The sequence below is a fragment of the Scyliorhinus torazame genome, chromosome 14 (genome assembly GCF_047496885.1).
Source record: "Scyliorhinus torazame isolate Kashiwa2021f chromosome 14, sScyTor2.1, whole genome shotgun sequence".
Classification (NCBI taxonomy): Eukaryota; Metazoa; Chordata; class Chondrichthyes; order Carcharhiniformes; family Scyliorhinidae; genus Scyliorhinus; species Scyliorhinus torazame.
This window is the reverse complement of record NC_092720.1, coordinates 185,745,321-185,766,523: the sequence shown is the minus strand read 5'-3', so window position 1 is coordinate 185,766,523 and position 21,203 is coordinate 185,745,321. Positions and strand designations below refer to the sequence as shown.

At 47.7% G+C, this 21,203-nt stretch overlaps 1 protein-coding gene across 1 annotated transcript in view; it reads left to right on the top strand.

Annotated features, from left to right (window-relative positions):
- Positions 1 to 14,623: 14,623 nt before the first annotated feature.
- LOC140390269 (ral guanine nucleotide dissociation stimulator-like) overlaps positions 14,624 to 21,203 on the top strand; it is a 197,814-nt gene continuing 191,234 nt past the window's right edge. Inside the window, exons 1-2 of the mRNA XM_072475288.1 lie at positions 14,624 to 15,124; positions 16,621 to 17,570. Coding sequence (XP_072331389.1) covers positions 17,454 to 17,570 — 117 coding nt within the window. The 5' untranslated portion in view covers positions 14,624 to 15,124; positions 16,621 to 17,453. The remainder of the gene's footprint in view (positions 15,125 to 16,620; positions 17,571 to 21,203) is intronic.

Genomic DNA, 21,203 nt, shown 5'->3' with positions numbered 1-21,203 from the left:
CCTTTTAACATCCATATGACTTAAAAACAAAACCTTTAACAGAAGCACATCAGGTTAAAGTCACTACTGAAAACATTTATAATTCTGAATTCACCTAATGATCAAGAGATAGCCTTTTGATGGCAGAGAGAATAGCAGTACACCTGCTTTGTCTGGCTTCAGCTCCAACATTGAAAATGAAACTAAAACACACCGTGCAGCCTGCTCAAAAACTAAAGTAAAAAGCTGACAGACAGTCCAGCTCCACCCACTCTCTGACATCACTGCAGTAGTAAACACCCATTTCTTAAAGGTACTCGCACTACAGATATTTATATACACACCCATTTATAAACACCCATTTCTTAAAGGTACTCTCACATACACGGTTCCTTAGCACAGTGGTCAGCACTGTTGCTTCACATTGCCAGGGTCCCAGGTTCGATTCCCAGCTTGGGTCACAGTCTGTGCAGAGTTTGCACGTTCTCCCTGTGTCTGCATGGGTTTACTCCGGGTGCTCCAGTTTCTGTCCACAAGTTCCAAAAGGCGTGCTGTTAGGTAACTTGGACATTCTGAATTCACCCTCCATGTACCTGAACAGGTGCCGGAATGTGCCAACTAGGGGCTTTTCACAGTAACTTCATTGCAGTGTTAATGTAAGCCTACTTGTGACAATAAAGATTATTATTATTATTACCATGGTATCCGCCAAGGATCTACTCTTGGCCCCTCTCATACGCACACTGCTCTTGGCTACATCACCAAAAGCAGTGTTAGCTTCCACGTGGACGCTGATGGCACCCAGCTCCTCCTCACCCACACCTCTCTCAATTCCTCCAATACCCGCTGAGAGAAGAAATGCCTCCTCATTGTCGTAAATGGATAATCCCATTACTCTGGGTTTCTGCCTTCTGGCCCTAGACTCTCCCACAAGGTTAAACAACCTCTCAGCATCTACCCTGTCAAACCCCCTGATAATCTGATATGTCTCAATACAATGGACTCTCATTCTTTTAAACTCCAATGAGTAAAGCCCAGCCTACTCAACCTCTCATCATCATGAAATTGATCCACACAAGGGATCAACCCAGTCCTTCTATGAACTGTCTCCAATGCCAGTATATCTTTCCTTAGATAAAGGGGTTGAGAGTTGTGTCACGGCAATATCCAAACAGAGACCCGGGACCTGGGTTCAAAACCCACCATGGCAGATGGTGAAATTTGAATTGCATAAAATTCTGGAATTAACTTTCTGATGATGACCATAAAACCATTGTCAATTGTTGTCAAACCCACCTGGTTCACTCATGCCCCATAGAGAAAGAAATCTAACATCCTTACCTGGTCTGTGACTCCAGAACACAGCATTTGGTGCTTGACTCTTCACTGCCCCTCTGAAATTGCCCAGCAAGCCAAGGGCAATTTGGGATGGGCAACAAAAGGACTGTGCAGTGGTTAGCACTGCTGCCTCACAGCATCAGGGACCCCGGTTCGATCCCGGCCTTTGGTGGTGGAGTTTGCATGTCTGTGTTGGTTTCCTCTCAGGTGCTCTGGTTTCCTTCCACAGCCCCAATGTGTGCAAGTTAGGTGGTATTACTGGGCTACAGGAATTGGGGGGAACATGGACCTAGGTAGAGCGTTGTTTCAGAGGGTCGGTGCAGACGGGATTGGCCAAATGGCCTCCTTCTGCACTGTCGGGATTCTACGATTCAGTGAAATGCTGCCTCAGCCAGCGACACCCTCATCAGTGAATGAATAGAAAAAAAATTCCCTGCCCTATCTAGATTAACTAGTCAGTTCACCAGACAATCATAGTTTAATGATAACTCCCACTGTGGGCCTCTGGCTATGAATATCGCCCCCAAAAGTAAAGATTATCTGAAGATGATCACTTCGCTGTGGTGCCGCGCTCATAATTAGCTGGTGTATTTCCTGCTCTTAATCACAAAAAGGACTTCACGGGCCACAAAGCGGTGGTTGTGAAAAGGACGAGACAAAGTCAACTTTTTCTTTTGCCTTTGTGACGAGCTGTTTTTAAACCGTGTGCATGTGTATGAGTGGGTGGGTGGGTGTGCAGGTGTGCGTTGCTAACTGACTGGATTTCCAATCGTCTCTGTCACCTACCCATGCTCCCCCACCCACCCCCGACTCCATTCTCAGCTAGGTTTTTTTTTGAACTCTCTCTCCAGTCAGTTTTGTAAACAGGATGCTTGGGAGGGACCTGAAGTTCAACTCTGCAACTTCCTTCAAACGCAGCCTCAAACACAGCCTCACAGGTTCAAGACCAGCAGCTGCGGCAAAGACCTGGTGTGGATTGCGCCAGGACTCCAGAGTGGATCACACCAGGAGTCCGGTGTGACACAGAGACCATAAGACATAGAAGAAGATGTAGATCATTCAGCCCATCGAGTTTGCTCCATCATTCAATGAGATCATGACTGATCTGATATGGTAATCCTCAACCCCACTTTCCCACTAATCCCCATAACCTTTGATTCCCTCACTGATTAAACATCTGTATCTCAGCCTTGAACATACTTAACGGCCAGCCCTCTACAGTGAAAAATTCCATATATTCACTACCCTCTGAGAGAATAAATTCTTCCTCATCTCTGTCTGAAATGGGCGACCAATTAATCTGAGATTATGCCCTCTGGTGATAGACTCTCCCACAAAGGAAACATCCTCTAAGCATCTATCTTGTCAAGCCCTCTTTACAATCTGATTTGTCTCAGTAAGTTCATCTCTCATTCTTCCAAACTCCAATGAATACAGGCCCAACATACTCAACCTCTCCTCATAAAAAACCCTCCATACCCGGGATCAACCCAGTGAAATATCTCTGGGATGCCCCAATGCCAGTCTATCTTTCCTTAGATAAAGAGACCAAAACTGTTTACAGTATTCCAGGTGTGATTTAACTAACACCTTGTGAAGTTTTGGCAAGACTTCCCTATATTTATGTTCCATTGCCTTAAAAATGAACGCCAACTTTCCAGTTGCCTTCCCAATTACCTGCTGAGCTTGGCATCATAGAATCTGTACAGCGCAGAAGGTGCCCATTTGGCACATCGAGTCTGCACTACCCTCTGAAAGAGCGCCCTATCCCCATACCCCCACCTAGACTGTACATCCCTGGACACTAAGAGGCAATTTTAGCATGGCCAATCTAACTGCACATCTTTGGACTGTGGGAGGAAACCGGAGCTCCTGGAGGAAACCTACGTAGACACAGGGAGAAAGTGCAAACTCTGCATAGACAATGACCAGGCCGGAATTGAACCTTGGTCCCTGGCGCTGTGAGGCAGCAGTGCCAACCACTGTGTCACCGTGCATGCTAGCTTTTTGTGATTTATGCACGGGGACCCCCAAATCCCTCTGTTCTGCAGCTGTCTGCACTCTTCCTCCATTTCGATAATAGTCAGCTCTTTTATTCTTCCTACCAAAGTGCATAATTTCACATTTTCCTACATTATATTCCAACATTACCAAGTTTGTGCCCACTCACTTAGTTGGCCTATATCCCTCTGTCGACTCTTTGCGTGATCCTCACCGCTTGCTTTCCAGCTATTTTTGTGTCCTCCCCAAACCTGGCAATAGTGGATTCACTTCCCTCGTCCAAGTCATTAATATTGTATATTGTAACTAGTTGTGGTCCCAGCACTGATCCCTGTGGCACTCTACTAGTTACAGGTTGCCATCCTGAAAATATCCCTCTTATCCCAACTCTCTGTCTTCAATCAGTTAGTCAATCCTCTCTCCATGCTAATGTGCTGCCCCCAACACTGTGGGCTCTTATCTTATTAAGTAGCCTTTTGTGTGGTACCTTAGCAAAAGCTTTTTGGAAATCCAAGTATATTATGCATCCTGATTTCCCTTTATCTATGCAGCTCATTGACATCTCAAAGAATTCTAATACATTTGTCAGGCATGTGAAGATGTGCAGGTTAGATGGGATTACTGGGATAAGGTGGGGCCCAGGTGGGGTGCTCTTTCAATAGACATGATGGATCGAATGGTCTCCTTTTTCACTGTAGGGATTCTATGATTTCCCCTTCATGAAGCAATACATACTCTGTTTTATTAGATTATGCATTACTAAATGATCTGCTATTATATCCTTTATAATGGACTCCAGCATTTTCCAATGACAGATGTTAAGCTAACTGGTCTATAGTTATACTTTTGTCTCCCTCCCTTTTTGAATAAGGCAGTTTTCTGATCCTCTGGGACTTTTCCGGAATTTAGGAATTCAGCTGGATCCCAAGCCTCCTTTCAACGCAGATCGAATGGCACACAAAAGCAAAATACTGCGGATGCAGGAAAAACATTTTTGCGCAGAGGGTGGTGGATGTCTGGATTCCGCTGCCTGAGTTGGTGGTGAAGGCAGAGACCCTAAACTCTTTCAAAAAATACCTGGATCTGCACCTTACGTGCTGTAAACTGCAGGGCTATGGCTCGTGTGCAGGAAGGTGGGACTAGAAAGGGCACCTGGGCATCTTTGGGTCGGCATGGACAAGACGGATCGAATGGTCCCCTTCTGTGCTGTATCATTTCTATGGTCCTGTTTCGTGCTTTTCATGCATTTTACACGACCATCGGGTTTTGAACCAAGATTATTTAATTCCTGGAAGTTTTATCACACCACTTGCCCCCATGCACCAGCCATTAGTCGGGTACAACATCCATCCTTGTGATCGACCACCTTCCTAACGTCAACTGGAAAGCAAAAAAAAATCCATTTCCCAAATGGATTATGCTTGAATGTTAGTCAAGCAGCCTTATTCCCCCATTTCCAATATTGTTATATCCGATAAGGAGAAACCTTCAATGTACATGAAAGAAAAAAACAATTTTTTTTAATGTTCCGATGATTTCCCTCCAGGATTGCAAAGTGGAGATTGATCTTCAAATCCTGGAGGCTCCAGTCCAAATGGCCCGCAGTACCAACAACACTAAAGAAGCTTGACGCTATCTAAGACAACTTCATCCACAAGCATTCACTCCCTCCATCACCGATGTACAGTAACAGTCGGGAGTATCCTCTATAAGATGCATTGCAGGAACGCACCAAAACTCCCTCAACAGCACCTTCCAAACCCACGACCAATATCATCTAGAAGCAGTAAGAAGTCTTACAACACCAGGTTCAAGTCCAACAGGTTTGTTTTGAATCACTAGCTTTCGGAGCGCAGCTCCTTCCTCAGGTGAATCATTCACCTGAGGAAGGAGCTGTGCTCCGAAAGCTAGTGATTCGAAACAAACCTGTTGAACTTGAAGCTGGTGTTGTGAGACTTCTTACTGTGCCCACCCCAGTCCAATGCCGGCATCTCCATATCGTCATCCAGAAAGACAAGGGCTGCAGATACCTGGGAACACTACCACATGGAATTTCCTCTCCAAGCAAGTCACCTTCCTGACTTGGAACAATATTGTCACTCCTTCACTCTGCTTGGGTCAAAATCCTGGAACTCCCTCCTTAACAGCACCTTGGATGTTTCTATACTTTAGCGGTTCAAGAAGGCAGCTCACCACAACCTTTTTGAAGGGTAATTACAGATGGACAATGAAAATGCAGGCCTACCCAGTGAAGCCCACATCCCATAATATAATAAAATAGAAATCAGTGCTGGAGCTGGACATGGATGGAGGGAGTGATTGCTTAAGGTGATGAATGGTATGTCAGTCAATCAGGCTGCTTTGTCCTGGGTGGTGTTGAGCTTTTTGAGTGTTATTAGTGCTGAACTTATCCATGCAACTGGGATTATTCAATCACACTCCTAATTATGGCTTGTAGATGGTGGACAGACTTTGGAGGGTCAAGAGATGAGTTGCTCGCCGCAGCGTTCCCAGCCTTTGATCTGCTCTTGTAGCTATAGTATTTATATAGCTAGTCCAGTTCAGTTTCTGGGCAATGGTAACCCCCCAGGATGTTGATCGTGAGGGATACAACAATGGTAATGCTGTTAAATGCCTGGGGGAGATGGTTAAATTCTCTTTTGTGGGGGATTATCATTTCCTGACACTTGTGTAACACAAATGTTATGTCCCACTTGTCAACTCAAGCCTGGATATTGCCCAGGTCTTGCATATTGTCACAATGATGGAGGAAAACACATGGAATAACGTATGGAAATATTGGACCGTAAATAAGGCCTATGGGTTTTTTAAAATGGGCATACATGAAGGTGGTGGTGATCTGCTGCCCTCCATTTGGTGTAGGTTCACCCACATTGCTGTTGCGGAGGGAGTTCCAGTATTCTGACCCAGCAACAGAGAAGGAACAGTGATACAGTGCCAAGTCAGGACGGTGTGTGGCTTGGAGGGAAACTTGCAGGCGTTGCATGTATCTGCTGCCAATCAGGCCCCAGTTATGCCTGTCTTTTTGTGGGGTATGTGGAACGTTCCTTGTTCCGGTCCTACCCAGGCCCTACACACAACTTTTTTTCTGTTACATCAATGGCTATATCAGTGTCATTTCACGCTCTCGCCTGGACCTGGAAAAATTTAGCGATTTTGCTTCCAATTTTCATCCCTTTCTCACCTCCACATGGTCGCTCTCCGACACTTCCCCTTCCATGACCTATTAATCTCCGTTTCTGGAAATAGACTGATCACCAATATTTATTACAAATCCACTGGCTCCCACAGCTACCTTGACTGCAGCTCCTCACGCCCCACTCCCTGTAAGGACTCCAATTCTTCCAGTTTCTCCACATCCTCCTGTGGCCTGCTGTGATCAATTGGGGAGACAAATCATTGGTGCATCAAAAGAACTAATCTTTTGTTTGTTTTGAGTGTTTTCATTTAATCCTCGATAAATAATGACTGGTGGGAAAGCTACTTGGCTGTGTATGTGTGTGGGGGCCGAGGCACAGCTGGTAGCACATTCATTTATGAGCCACAAGGTTTTCGGTTCAAGCTCCACTGCAGGGCTTATGAGTCCAAAAATCAAAGTTGATGCTTGCCCAGTGAAGCAGTTGAGTCTCCTTCATTAAATGTTTTTAAGATAAAGATAGATAGTTTTTTGAAGAATAAAGGGATTAAGGGTTATGTTGTTCGGGCCGGAAAGTGGAGCTGAGTCCAAAAAAGATCAGGCATGATCTCATTGAATGGTGGAGCAGGCTCGAGGGGCCAGGTGGCCTACTCCTGCTCCTAGTTCTTGTGTTCTTTTATGTTCACTGCAGTACCGGTGGAATGCTGCACTGCTGGGGCTGCTGTCTTTCAGCTGTGCTGTTAAACTGAGGCCTCTCAGCCATGTGTTCAGGTGGATGTGAAAGATCCCAAACCAGTGTTTCAAAGAAGAGCCAATGTCCCAACAAATGTTCATCCCTCAATCAACATTGCAAAAACAGATGATTATCATTGCACTTTGGGATATTGCTATGCACACGCTCTGAGACCGGAAATTCCCTCCCGAGGTCAACGGATCTTTCAATGGTCTGTCGAATTTTCAATTCCGCCCACTATTCCCACAGTGGCTGGACTGGATAATTCACCCCCTATGTTTACGCCACAACTATCGTTTAAGAAGTGCTACATTGGTCATAAAGCACTTTAAGAAGTCTAACGATTGTGAAAAGTCCGAGATAAATGAAAGTCTTTTATTTTTTTACTGACAGTCCCAATTTGCTGCCCAATTACGGGACAAAAACACAGGAGGTGACGGATGGCAGGAGAGTGTGGGGGCAGGATGGGGGATGGGGGAGGGGGGATTGGAGGCAGCGTGAGATCAATTCATGAAAGCCCCTGGAGTAATGCCAACCAAAGCGGATGACACGGCTGAAAGGATGTTGTTGTTGGTAAGGCGGCCTGGGGTGGAGGGAGCAGAGGGGTGGGGCTGGCATCACCCTGAGAGACACAGCGGACTTTTAAAAAATAAATTTAGAGTACCCAATTATTTTTATCCAATTAAGGAGCAATTTAGCATGGGCAATCTACCTTATATGCACATCTTTGGATTGTGGGGGTGAGACCCTCGCAAACACCGGGAGAATGTGCAAACTCCACACAGACAATGACCCGGGGCCGGGATCGAACCCGGGTCCTCAGCGCCGTAGGCAGCAGTGCTAACCGCTGCACCACCGTGCTGCCCAAGAGACAGCAGACTTGCCTCCATAGCTTTCTCAAACAGTAGGACACTGGACTTTAAGAGGCAAAAGTGCTGCCCCCCCCCACCCCCCGCCACCACGCCCCTGCTCATGGCTTTTCATCCTTCATGTATCAGCCGATTCAAAAAGCTATGAGACATCTGACACTCCTAAATAAATGGCAGCATCCAAAGTAGGACATGTGGTTAATTTGTCCAGTACCCACCAGGAGGAGCACCATCGTGGAGATTTACAGCTCAACTGGCAGTTCTCAGTTTCCAATGCAGTCTAAAGATGAATTACAAAGATATCTAGAAGGGTAACTCTTCAGAAGCATAAGGGGCGGGATTCTCTGGGCCCCAGCTGTGTGTTTCTCAGCAGAGTGGCGGTGGCGGGGTTACCTACTCCCCAACTTGTCAATGGGTTTTCCCATTGAAGCCGCCCACGTCACCAGGAAATCCAGGGCCTGGGGGGCACTGCCAGCAGGAACAGAGAATCCCAACAGCCAGAGAATCCCGGACCAAATGACTTGTCTTGAACGACTAACATTAAGACTGCAACTGTGCAACAGCATTGTCATTTTTTTCAAAAATATGCGCAATTCATAAAATGTATGTACGAACAAACGGAATAGGAACAGAAGTTGACCATTCGGCCCTTCAAGCCTGCTCCACCATTCAATAAGATGACGGCTGATCTGTTTGTGTTTCGAGTTCCACATTTCCATCGATGCCTGGATAACCTTTGATTCCCTTGCCTATAAAGAATCTATCTCCCTGCACCGTAAAAATATTCAGTTACTCGTCCAACCGCCTTCTGACACAGTTTGCTAAATACCATTCGTGGCACCCTGAGGCGTCTCACGTCACTTACAATTACAGGTTACATTTACAATGACACATTTGCCTTTCAGGTCACACATTCCTCTTGTGTATGCAGCCCAAGGGTTTTACACAGGTTCCAGTCACTAGGTGTATAATGGAGGGCAGGCCTCAGACCTGGGGCTTTCTCCAGCCGTTTCGCCTTTGCGGTAGTTTTCCCGATCTTTAGAGCGTCCCTGGACAGCTGATTTGTGATGCAGAACAAGGCGATCAGCACGGGTTCAATTCCCGTATCAGCTTACCCGAACAGGCGCCGGAATATGGTGACTAGGGGCTTTTTGCTGTAACTTCATACTTGTGACAATTAAAAGGTTATTATAAAAACATGGCCGGTCTGCAGTGCTCGATCCCGGAGGTTTTATGCAATGTGTTTGTCCACCTGCAGGTGGCAATGTTATCTACATGCCCGTGATTCCTCTGCATGTGCCTTTTTTGTCCACAACATCATTGTCAATCTTCTCCTTTTGCTGACTCTGTATTCAGCCCCACTGCAATAACGGTATAAATCTCATCCCATTTCCCGTTCTCTCTAGCTTTGACTCAGGGTCATCTAGACTCAAAACGTTAGCTCCCTTCTCTATTCACAGATGCTGCCAGACCTGCTGAGATTCCCCAACATTTTCTGGTTTTGTTTCAGATTACAGCATCCGCAGTAATTTGCCCTTGATTCCTGCTGGGAAGTTTGGTTTCCTGCATGGCTCGTGAATGAGCCAGGAGAAAACCATTCCCTACTGTTCCTGCTCACTTGTACCTCAGGATGTCAGCAATCTTAATCTAGACATGTTGTCTCCATAGGTCATTGTGCAGGCAGGAGTGACCTATATCCTTACAGCGCAGAAGGAGGCCATTCGGCCCATCGAGTCGGCACCAACCCTCTGAAAGAGAACCCTACTTCACTCTCCGCCCTCTCCCCGTAACATCGTGACCCCCACCTAACCTGCACATCTTTGCACTGTGGGAGGAAACTGGAGCACCTAGAGAGAACCCACGCAGACACAGGGAGAAAGTGCAAACTCCACACAGGCAGTCACCCCAGGTTGAATTGAACCCAGTTCCCTGTCGCTGTGAGGCATCCGTGCTAATCACTATGCCACCCATGGCTGGAACTCTTCAGTTTCCTGACCGAATGCTAACAGCAATTCCATTCCTCATTGGCCTTTACCACCACCACCGCTCCCCTCCCCCCACTTCTCAGTACCCCAAAGTGGGAGATTCAGAAACTGGGACAAATTCAAGGAGGGGTCAAAGAAACATGGATAATTTGTCCCCAACTTCCCCAGGAGATGACATTTGGGCTTAGCGCAGGTTAACTGTTGAGCTCTTAGATTGTAAGGTATTGAGAATGGTGGGAAGGGTTTTGGTTAGTGCGTGCAGAAAGGACATCATCATTCCAAGGATGGGGTCAACACAGTTACTCTGTTGACCTGGAGGAGCTGACGTTCTTTTCCTCAGGGCAGAGAAAGCTAAACCGAGATTTGAAGGGGGTGTTTTTATATCATGAACCATTTGGATGGCGTAGATGAAGGAAAAGATAGAGGGCAAAGGGACTTAAGGTGATTGGCAAAGGAATCAGAAGAAAAAAACGCTCACCCTACCCAGTAACGGCTGCCTGTAACTGGAATACTCTATAGGATAGTGGACACAGATTCAATAGTGACCCTCAACGTGGAATTGGAATGATAGTTGAAAGGGATTTTTAAAAAGTGCTGGGATCTGGGGGAAAATTGGGGAGAGTCGGACTAAGTGGTTTAGTCTTTGGAAGAGCCAGCCAGCCCACTCTCGCTCTAGCCCCACCTCCTGACAACGATTTCGAGCTACACCAAACAGCTCGGAATCTCGACGTCATACTTGACCCCGAGGTGAGCTTCTGACTCTATACCCACGCCATGGCAGAATTTTGGCAGTGCAGCAGAAAGCCATTTGGCCCATCGTGTCTGCCCTGGCTCTCTGAAAGAGCATTCTACCCTGTCCTATTCTCCTGCCTTGTCCCCATAACCCAGCTCATTCTTTCTTTTCAATTCTCTTTTGAATACTCCGTTCGAACCTGCCTGCATCACCCTCTCAGGATGTTCATTCCAGACTCTGATCACCCTGTGGGTGAAAAAATGGTTTCTCCCCCCAATCACTTTTACTACGCTTGCCCATTATTTTGAATCTCTGCTCTCTCGTTCTTGATGCACTCTTGAGTAAACAGTCTCTCAGTATTTACCCTGTCCAGACCACTCAGGACATTGAACACCTCCATCAAGTCTGCTCTCGGCATTCTTGTCTCAAAGGGACAGCACGGTAGCATTGCGGATAGCACAATTGCTTCAGCGCTCCAGGGTCCCAGGTTCGATTCCGGCTTGGGTCTCTGTCTGTGCGGAGTCTGCACATCCTCCCCGTGTGTGCGTGGGTTTCCTCCGGGTGCTCCGGTTTCCTCCCACAGTCCAAAGATGTGCAGGTTAGGTGGATTGGCCGTGATAAATTGCCCTTACTGTCCAAAATTGCCCTTAGTGTTGGGTGGGGTTGCTGGGTTGTGGGGATAGGGTGGAGGTGTTGACCTTGGGTAGGGTGCTCTCTCCAGGAGCTGGTGCGGACTCGATGGGCCGAATGGCCTCCTTCTGCACTGTAAATTCTATGAAAGGAAAACAATCTCAATCTCTCCAATCTATCCTCATAGCTAGAGTTCTCTACTCCTAGAATCATTCCTGTGAATGTCCTCTGTTTTCTCCCAATGCCGCCACATCTTTCCTCAGGTACGGTGCCCAGAACAAGCCGCAGTCCTGCTGATGAGGCCTAACTCTCACAGTTTACCATCTTTATACTTGCAAGCTCTGCTGACTGTGCCTGAACCTAAACTGCGCGAGTCCCCTTCCCCTCTCAGCCCTGAGCTTGCTGGCTTACTTGGCTCTCGGCCAAGCAATGCCTTGGCTTTATAATTCTTGTCCTTGTGTGCAAATCCCACCCAACCCCCATTCACCCCCTCCCCCATCTAAAGCTCTGTAATCTCCTCCAGCCCCACCACTGCCTCCCCCACCCCCACGTCTCTATCTCTGAAATCTCCTCCAGCCCCACGACCCTACAAGATGTCTGGGCTCTTTTAATTCTGGACCTTTGAGCATCCTCAGTTTCAAATGCTCAACTCTTGGTGGTCTCAGCCCCAAGCTCTGGAACTGCCTCCCTACTAAACCTCTCTGCCTCGAGACCTAATGTTCCTCCTCTGAGACACTCCTTAAAATCCAACCTCTTTGACCAATCCTTTGGTCATCGGGTGACAGTCTAAATTGTCAGGATGAGCTCAGTTGGTCGCCCTCTGAACCGCAAGCGTCCACGTTCAAGGTTCACTGCAGGGTTAGAGAAGGAAAATCATGGCTGACACCCCAGTGGAGTCCTGAGGGAGTACAGGGTTGTCAGACGAGCTGCCTTTTCGGCTGAAACATTAAAACGGGGCCCCTACGGCCTGCTAGGGAGGGGATCTTAGAGCTCAAACATACGGACACTTGAACTAGGAGCAGAGGTAGGCCATTCGGTCCCTCAAGCCTGCCTCGCCATTCGATAAGATTATGGGACGAGATTCTCCGATCCCCCGCCGGGTCGGAGAATGGCCAGGGGCTGGCGTGAATCCCGCCCTCGCCGGTTGCCGAAGTCTCCACCACCGGATATTCGGCGGAGGCGGGAATCGCGCCGCGCCGGTTGGCGGGCCCCCCCGCTCGATTCTCCGGCCCGGATGGGCCGAAGTCCCGCTGCTAAAATGCCTGTCCCGCCGGCGTAGATTAAACCACCTACCTTACCGGTGGGACAAGGCAGCGCGGGCGGGCTCCGGTGTCCTGGGGGGGGTTGCGGGACGATCTGGCCCTGGGGGGTGCCCCCACGGTGGCCTGGCCCGCGATCGGTGCTCACCGATCCGCAGGCGGGCCTGTGCTGTGGGGGCACTCTTTCCCTTCCGCCTCCGCCACGGTCTCCACCATGGTGGAGGCGGAAGAGACTCCCTCCGCTGCGCATGCGTGGGAATGCCGTCAGCAGCCGCTGACGCTCCCGCGCATGCGCCGCCCAGAGATGTCATTTCCGCGCCAGTGCCCCGCCAACTGGCGGGGCGGAAATTCGTCCGGCGCGGGCCTAGCCCCTCAAGATTGGGGCTCGGCCCCCAAAGATGCGGAGCATTCCGCACCTTTGGGGCGGCGCAATGCCCATCTGATTGGTACCGTTTTGGGTGCCAGTCGGCGGACATCGCGCCGGTTCGGGAGAATTTCGCCCATGGTTGATATGATTGGAGACTCTTAACTTCACATTCCCATTTAAAACGCTCCACACCCCTCCCATAACTTTGACTCCCTTGTTAGTCAAGTATCCATCCACCGGTGTCTTAAAAGTGTTCAGTAACCCTGCCTTCCACCGCTCCCTGAGGAAGAGAATTCCAAAGAGAAAAAAAATCCTTTCACCTTGTCTTAAGCGGAAGGCCCCTTATTTCTAAATTATGTTTCCTGGTTCCAGTCTTTCGCACAATGAGGAATATCTGCTCATCGACCGCCCTGTTAATTCACCTCAAGATCTGATACATTTCCAGAAGGTCATCTCCCATTCTTCTGATATTCTGTGGCACCGTTGTGAAGGACAGCAGGGGAGTTATCCCCAGTGTCCCTGCCAATATTTATCCCTCGGTCCACATTGCGCACACAAAAATAAATAGATTGTCTGGTCATTATCATACCAAACACCTGGAGTACTTTGTGCAGTTTGGATCTCCTTATCTAAGAAAGGATGCACTTTCCAGAGAGGGAGTAATGCTAAGTTTCTCCGGATTGATTCCTGGGGTGGCAGGATTGTCATTTGAAGGGGAATTGGATGGACTGGGCCTGTGTTCACTGGGATTTAGAAGAATGGGAGGGGATCTCATTGAAATGTATGAAGTTCTGACGGGGCTGGACAGACTGAATGCAGGGATGTCGTTCCCTCTGGCTGTGGGGTGCCTAGAGCAAGGAGTGACAGTCTCAGGATACAGGGTGGGCCATTTAGGATGAGACATTTCTTCACTCAGAGGGTGGTGAATCTGTGGAATTCTTTACCACACAAGGCTGTGGATGCCAATTCACTGAAAGTATTGAAGAAGGAAGTTTATCGACTTTAAAGGCTTCAAGGTATGTGGGGAATGGGTGTATGGCCTGAGGTGGAGGATCAACCATGATCCTGTTGAATGACGGAGCAGGCTCGAAGGGCCGAACGGCCTCCTCTTGCTCCTATTTTCTGTTTTTAGCACTGCCGTGGGTTGGGGTCTCCCTGTCTGTAAATTGGGTTGCCATATTTCCCGCATTGCAACAGCGACCATCCTTTCATTGGCCGTAAAGTGCTTTGACGTGTCTGGCGGTCGAGAAAGGCGCTACAAAAATGAAAAAAATGTCCTTCCCCTGAAGTGGCTGGGTGGTCTGATTTTACCGCGGAACGCTCCGGCCAAGCGCTTTGGGGTCGTTTTTATTGTATGGACTTTGTGTCTTCCTTTCCGGGACGCAGCATCCGATGTGGAGTGTGATCCGATCCGGGGTTTGGCAGGGACCTGTGATGTTTTCCTGTCTCTCGGGAGGAAGGGCGGACGGAGGAGCGAAGGGAGGTTAAGGGCAGCCCGGAATACATGGAGCTGGAGTCAGGAGGAGGATTGTTGGAAGGCAGCTCGACTGCCAGGGGGCGGGGGAGGTGAGGTAACCAGGCGCTGCGGCTGGGATGAGTGCCAGCTCGCACTGTGGGGTGACGGCCACGGAACCAGTTTGGTGCAAACTTTGCAAACCGAGGGACTGAAATGTCTGGGAGGCGGTGAAACAAAATGCAGCGTTATTGTGTTCCTCCTCCATCCTTGGTGCAGCCCCTCTCCCGCAGCACCTGTCAGCTCGTCTCTTCAATGACCTGACAGAGTCAGACACGCTCTCTTGAGACTTTGAAAGTATTTCACCAGTCAGCAGAGATCTGAAGGGGGAGTTGCCTTTCTCTCTCTCTCGCTCTTCCTCCGCCCTCTTTAAGTTTTCATTGACTCGACTCACGACAGTCCCTGGTGATTTTGTCTGTCGATCCAGTCCCTCAGCATCGCAGCCCCAACGTCCTGGCCGGGATCTCTCTGTGCTTTCGGTGGGCTTCCTGCCCGGTGAATGTGGGGTGCCTCAGATCTCAGGCCTGGCAGTCAGCAGCTAGAATTTCCCTGCGTTTTGAGTAAGTCTCTGGTGTCTGCACAGTGGAAGACGGATGGACATCATGTGTGTGCACTTGTGTCTGTGTGGGAAGATGTTTTGCCTGTCATGTGTGTCTCTGTATATGTGTGTTTCTATATGTGTGTCTGTGTTTCTGTATGCGTCTGTGTTTCTGTTTCTGCGTGTGTCTGTGTTTCCGTATGTGTGTGTGTCTGTTTCTGTATATGTGTGTTTGTGTTTCTGTATATGTTTCTGTGTGATTCTGTATATGTGTCTGCGATCTGTATGTGTGTGTGTTTCTATGTGTGTATGTGTGTTTCTGTATGTGTGTGTGTTTCTGTATGTGTGTGTGTTTCTGTATGTGTGTGTTTCTATGTGTGTATGTGTGTTTCTGTATGTGTTTGTGTTTCTATATATATGTGTTTCTTTATGTGTGTCTGTTTCTGTCTGTGTGTGTTTGTGTTTCTATATGTGTGTGTGTTTCTTTATGTGTGCCTGTGTCTGTATGTGTGTCTGTGTTTCTGTATGTGTGTTTGTTTCTTTATGTGTGCTTGTGTTTCTATATATGTCTGTGTTTCTTTATGTGTGCTTGTGTTTCTGTATGTGTGTCTGTGTTTCGATATGTGTGTGTTTCTTTATGTGTCTGTGTTTCTATATGTGTGTGTCTGTGTTTATGTGTGTCTGTGTTTCTGTATGTGTGTCTGTATTTCTACATATGTTTGTACATGTCTGTGTTTATATATGTGTCTGTGTTTCTGTTTGTGTGTCTATGTGTCTACGTATGTGTCTGTGTTTGGGTTTATGCGTGGGTCTGTGCCTGTGTTTCTGTGTGTATCTGAGGGCGTGTTTGTCTTTTTAGTGCTTGTGGGTGTCTGTGTTTGCGTGTCTGTTTCTGTATGTGTGTGGTTCCATGTGTGTCTGTCTCTGTGTTCTGTGTGTCTGTATGCGTGTATCGGTATGCTGACAGCTGTTTTTCTTCATCAGGGCTTGTCTGGTTAATGTTACTGTGAATCTCCACCAGCTGCAGCCAGTGAGAGTTGTCGGACCCATTGGAGCTGATGCAGCTTTCACCCATTGCCTGGTGCATGAGAGACCCTCATGGGAGAACGTACTCCCCTTTGAACTACCTTGCTAACCATTTATTGTTGAAGCTGCCCTTGCCCCCACGTCGATTTATTTTTATTTCATAAATTGTTTCAGGTTTCAAAAGTGAAGCAGGTTTCTGTATTTTCTTTCTTGAATGCCAAACATTCAATGCTGTCTGGCAGTGATCAACCACTGCCTGGGATTGGTCTATCCCCTATTCTGCTCCTTGTTTAATAATCAGTCTGCCTCTGGAAGATTGCAAGGGGCTGGTTGGACAGGGGGAGGTGGGGGGAGAGCGTGGTGATGTTGCAAAATGTGGGAGTATTCTTCAAAGGAGGAACGTTTGAATTTGTGTCTCGTGTTTTTTTTGCTGCAATCAGCTAGTAAACTGTTTTGTCTTCCTCTTTCTCTCTCCACATGTGACTCTGCAAGAGCAAGCAAAGTACAGTTTGGCTCCAGGACACTGCGGGCAAAGAGCTTTAGTTCTGACGGCTTCATGGCAGACTCTGTGCACCGTTGGATAATGGGTGTCTGCACCTGCTGAAAGCTCGGGCCCTCTGACCACTTGCTCATTTTCGTTATTTGCGTTGCCAAGGAGGTGCCTGCCGTTGCCATGAGGACGCGGCAACCTGGGCAGAGCTGACCAGTTCGTTCGCTGTGCTCCTTTTGATCTACGGCTGTGATTGTACCCTCGTTGTTAGCTGGACTGCACCTATAAGTCTCTCTCCACAAAAAATAAAACGAGCCTAGAGGGGGTGGCCTTTCCCAGCCTCACTAGCCACTTGGAGGGGGATCTGGGAAACAGCATGGTCAGATCTGTAGGAGTTCCCCAACTGATGGGCAGCCGGCGATTGACTTGTCCCTCCCATCGAGACTTTGCGCTCTCCTGAAGGAGATCCGCTTTTGCCGGGTGTTGCAGGGTGGGTGGTGGGGAAGGGCTTGTCGAACAGGACCTATCTTTCCACAGAACCGGCTTTGAGCCGAAACTTCAAGATTCCCAGAGGGTGGGGGGGAAGGAAGGGGTGAGGGCAACCTACAGCAGCAGCTTTGTCAAGTTGATGAGGGGTCTTCCCTTCCCATCACAGTGAAGGACCTCACCTCAGTAAGCTTTACCCCATAAGGCCCGCCTTCTGTGAGCAGCTTGCTCACATCCTCCCCCACCCCCTCTCCTCCCTGAGCAACTGTCCTCATCTGAGCCAAGCCAAGCGAGAAGGTTCCAAAGTCGCCCTTCCTATCACAGATGCTTCCCGGAGACAGGAACTGTGATGCTTCCTCGGACAGTTCGCCACATCCTGGATGGAGTGAAGCTGGAACTTTCCGGAGAGGCTAATGTCATATTGAGCAGCTACAAAGCCAGAGATCCAGATGTGAATTCCCCTCTGGTAAGATTACGATGTTCTTTTTCATGGTCTGGTGGCTTCACGCAGTTGATGGCCCTATTTTGGATTGATCATCTCTCTAAAATCACATGATGTGATGGAGTAACAGTGTCCTTGTCCCCCTCTTTTCACAGTTAAGACAGTTACACCCCACACAATAAGGTCCGGCGATGCCAATGCTTTTCAAATCCAGCAGTTCCCCAACTCACCCCGCCTCCCCATCTTCACCAACTCCTTATGTTTTAATTAAATAATGTAATCAAGGCGAGACGATTTTGGGCAATTAGCCAAAGGTGTAATGGAGACATAAGGAGAAAATTCTGCACGCAGCAGATAGGAACATAGGAACGGGGGTAGGTCATTCAACCCGTCGAGCCTACTCTGCCATTTAATATGATCATGTCTGATCGGACACTATTACACCCACTACCCCCGCAACTCTCTACCTTAATGTGAAGATGGTTAGGATCTGGAATGTGCTGCCTGAGATTGTGCTGGATGGCAGGTTCAATCGCCGGAATTGAATAATTACCTTAAAAGGAAGTGTGCAGGTTTACGAGGAGAAGGCGGGCAATGGCGCCCTGTGAATTCTTCATTCGAGGAAAGCTGGCCCAGACACATTGGGCTGAATGATCTTCTGTGATAGTCCTTTCGGCCTGGTCTTGGGTGTTGAAGCAGAAATTGATGAGGGAGTGAGTGGCCTTGTTTTTTACACGGAGGCAGAGAGCAGTGTATCTAATTTTGATGATAATGTAAAAGCTAGGTGGGAATGTAAACTGAGGAGGACACAAAACTAGGTGGGAATGCAAGCTGTGAGGAGGACATCAAGAAAATACAAAGAGATAGAGACAGGTTAAGTGAGTGGGCGACAATGTGGCTGATTGTGCATAATTTGGGGAAATGTGAGGTTCTTTACTTTGCTGGTAAGAGTAGGAAAGCAGAACATTTATTTCAAGGCACAAAACTTGAAAACATTAATGTTTAGACGGACTTGGGTGTGCTCGTGCAAGAGACACAGAAAGTTGGCAAACAGGTGCAACAAGCCAACTAGGAAGGCAAATGTTGACCTTTACTGCGAGGGGATTAGAGAACAGGAGTAAAGAAGCGTTGTTACAGTTTCGGGTTTCGGTGAGACCACACCTGAAATAGTGTATGCAGTTTCGGCCTTCACATCTAAGGCAGGGGATATTTGCATTGGAGACAATAAAGGGAAGTTTGGTATCAGGAACAAGAGAGTTATCCTCTGAACAGAGGTTGAGTAAATTGGACCTCTGTTGTCTGGAGTTTAGAAGAATGAGAGGTGATCACATTGAAACCTGCAAGACCCTGATAGGATAGACAATGAGCTGATGCTTTATCCCTCACTCTGGAACCCAGAAGGGGAACAATCATTTTCGGACTGAGCCGATGAGACTTTTTAAACATTAATTAATTGGATGTGGGTGTCACTGGATAGGCAGCATCTTCTCCAGGGCAATTAGGGATGGGCAATAAATGCTGGCCTCACCAGTGATGCGCACAGCCCGTAAATGAATTTTAAAAACATTGCACAATGCTAGACAGCCCAAGGCATTCTGAAGAAGTTCTGAAGTTCAGTCGTTGTTATAACGGAGGGAAGGCAGCAGCTAGGCACAGCTCCGACAAACAGCAATGAGATATTGTCCATTTATTTAACCGTGTTTTAAGGGGTAAATATCAGACAGCATTAGAGGGAGAACTCCCCGGCTGTCCTTGGAGATAATGGCTGTGGGGATTCTTGTTTACATCTAGCTGGGAGGGTCAGACGGATCTTTGGTTTAACGTCTCCATTATGATCCTGATAACCTCTCCTAACCTCTGTCTTAAAGAGCGATCCCTTGTTTTTAAACAGCGATCCCCTAGTTCTCGATTCTCCCACAAGAGTAAATGTCCTCTTCACATCCTCCTTGTCAGTACCCCTCAAGATCTTAAAGGTTTTGATCAAGTTGCCTCTAACTCTTCTAAAACTCCAGTGGGTAAAAACCTAACCTCTGGAACCTTTTCTCGAAAGACAACCTGCCCATTCTTGATATTAGTCTAATAAACCTTGTCTGAACTACTTCTGACACATTTACATCTCTCCTTAATTAAGGAGAGCAATACTGTACAGGGTATTGATTCAATGATTCAGGATGTGGATTCTCTTCCTGGTGCCTGTGACAAAGGGAGTGTTCCTGAGGCAAATCCATCCTCCACACCGCCCCGAATGCCCAGTACCTAAGGGATGTTTTCACTCATGAGGGAGACTAGAATTGGGGAGGCAGTAAGTCTCCCTTTTAAGACTGAGGTGAGGAGAATCATTTTTTCTGTGCTTTATGGAAATCTCATCCAGAGAGCAGTGTAGGCTGGGTCATTGAATGTATTCGAGGCACAGTCAGACAGATTCTTGACAGACAAAAGGGTTTTTAGGGTTACTGGGCTAGGGATGGGGCTGGCGACAGATGGGAAAGTGCAGTTGAGACCACAGCCGGATCAGCCATGATCCTCTTGAATGGCAGAGCACGCTTGAAATGACCATTAGCCTACACCATATGTACCATGTTCCTCTGCGTCACCTGAAAGATGGCACCTTTGACAATATTGAATTGTCTTGTTGACTGGCCACACTGCCTTTAGTCCATGGACCGAGCTTACTTTCCACAGTGAAAAGATGCTATTACGATACCCTGGGCTAGTGAACGGTCGATTCCAGTCTCACAGACCCCAGAATCCCAACATAGGTGAATTATCCAATGATTCGTATAAAATTTGCAAAAGCTTCAGCCCCTTGACTGTTCAATAAGTTATAGTCATCAGATTCGTAGGTATAAGAGAAATAAAGTTGAATTTTTCAATAATTATAATGGAATAATGGCCAGCATATATACCACCCACCCCCCCTACTACCATCCCACCCTCTACCAAGCACACACCAGGCAGACAAACACAGAGGGATGGGGAGGAGTAAGTTAAAAAGGATTAATATGAAATCCTTGCTTCCGATGTTCGAGTCCTTGCAGCAGGATGCCTTCCCAGGATTCTCAGTGATTGAAGCCCATGTGTAGAGCTAGTTATGATCTTCTGGCAGGACCATTCAGTCAGTACTCCCAGAAAACAGGATTTCCTCTGGAGAGGCACTTTAACTTTCATCAACCTGGTCCTTCATTCAAAGGAACAGCCTCAGGCCTGTTTAATTCTTACTTGTTTCCAACTCCACAGGAATATCCAACAGCCTTACTTAGATAAGAAGAGTTCCCCACACGAGATATTAAAAAAGGATTTTAAACATCTGAACTCTGTCTGCAGCTGGTGGCTGGACTGCATTTCCTTGCAGTCGGGCCTGGCTGTGGAGAGAGCGAGGTTTTCACCATGGATCTTTCAAAAGAATCCATTAAATGAGAACAAGATCAAATCTCCGACCTCCAGTCTTCCGGCATCAAAATGAAAGTAAAAGAGAAATCACATCAACAGAGGAAGTAACACTCCAGAGAAAACTCCGACCAATTGGCAGGGGCCATTTACAAGGCCCTCCAATTCAAAACTGTCCATTGGCCACAGCCAAACCCATCAAGGTGTGTCAGCACTGATCTCCCTGGAATCTGCTGATCTGAAACGTAAACAGCTTCTTGCAACCAGTCT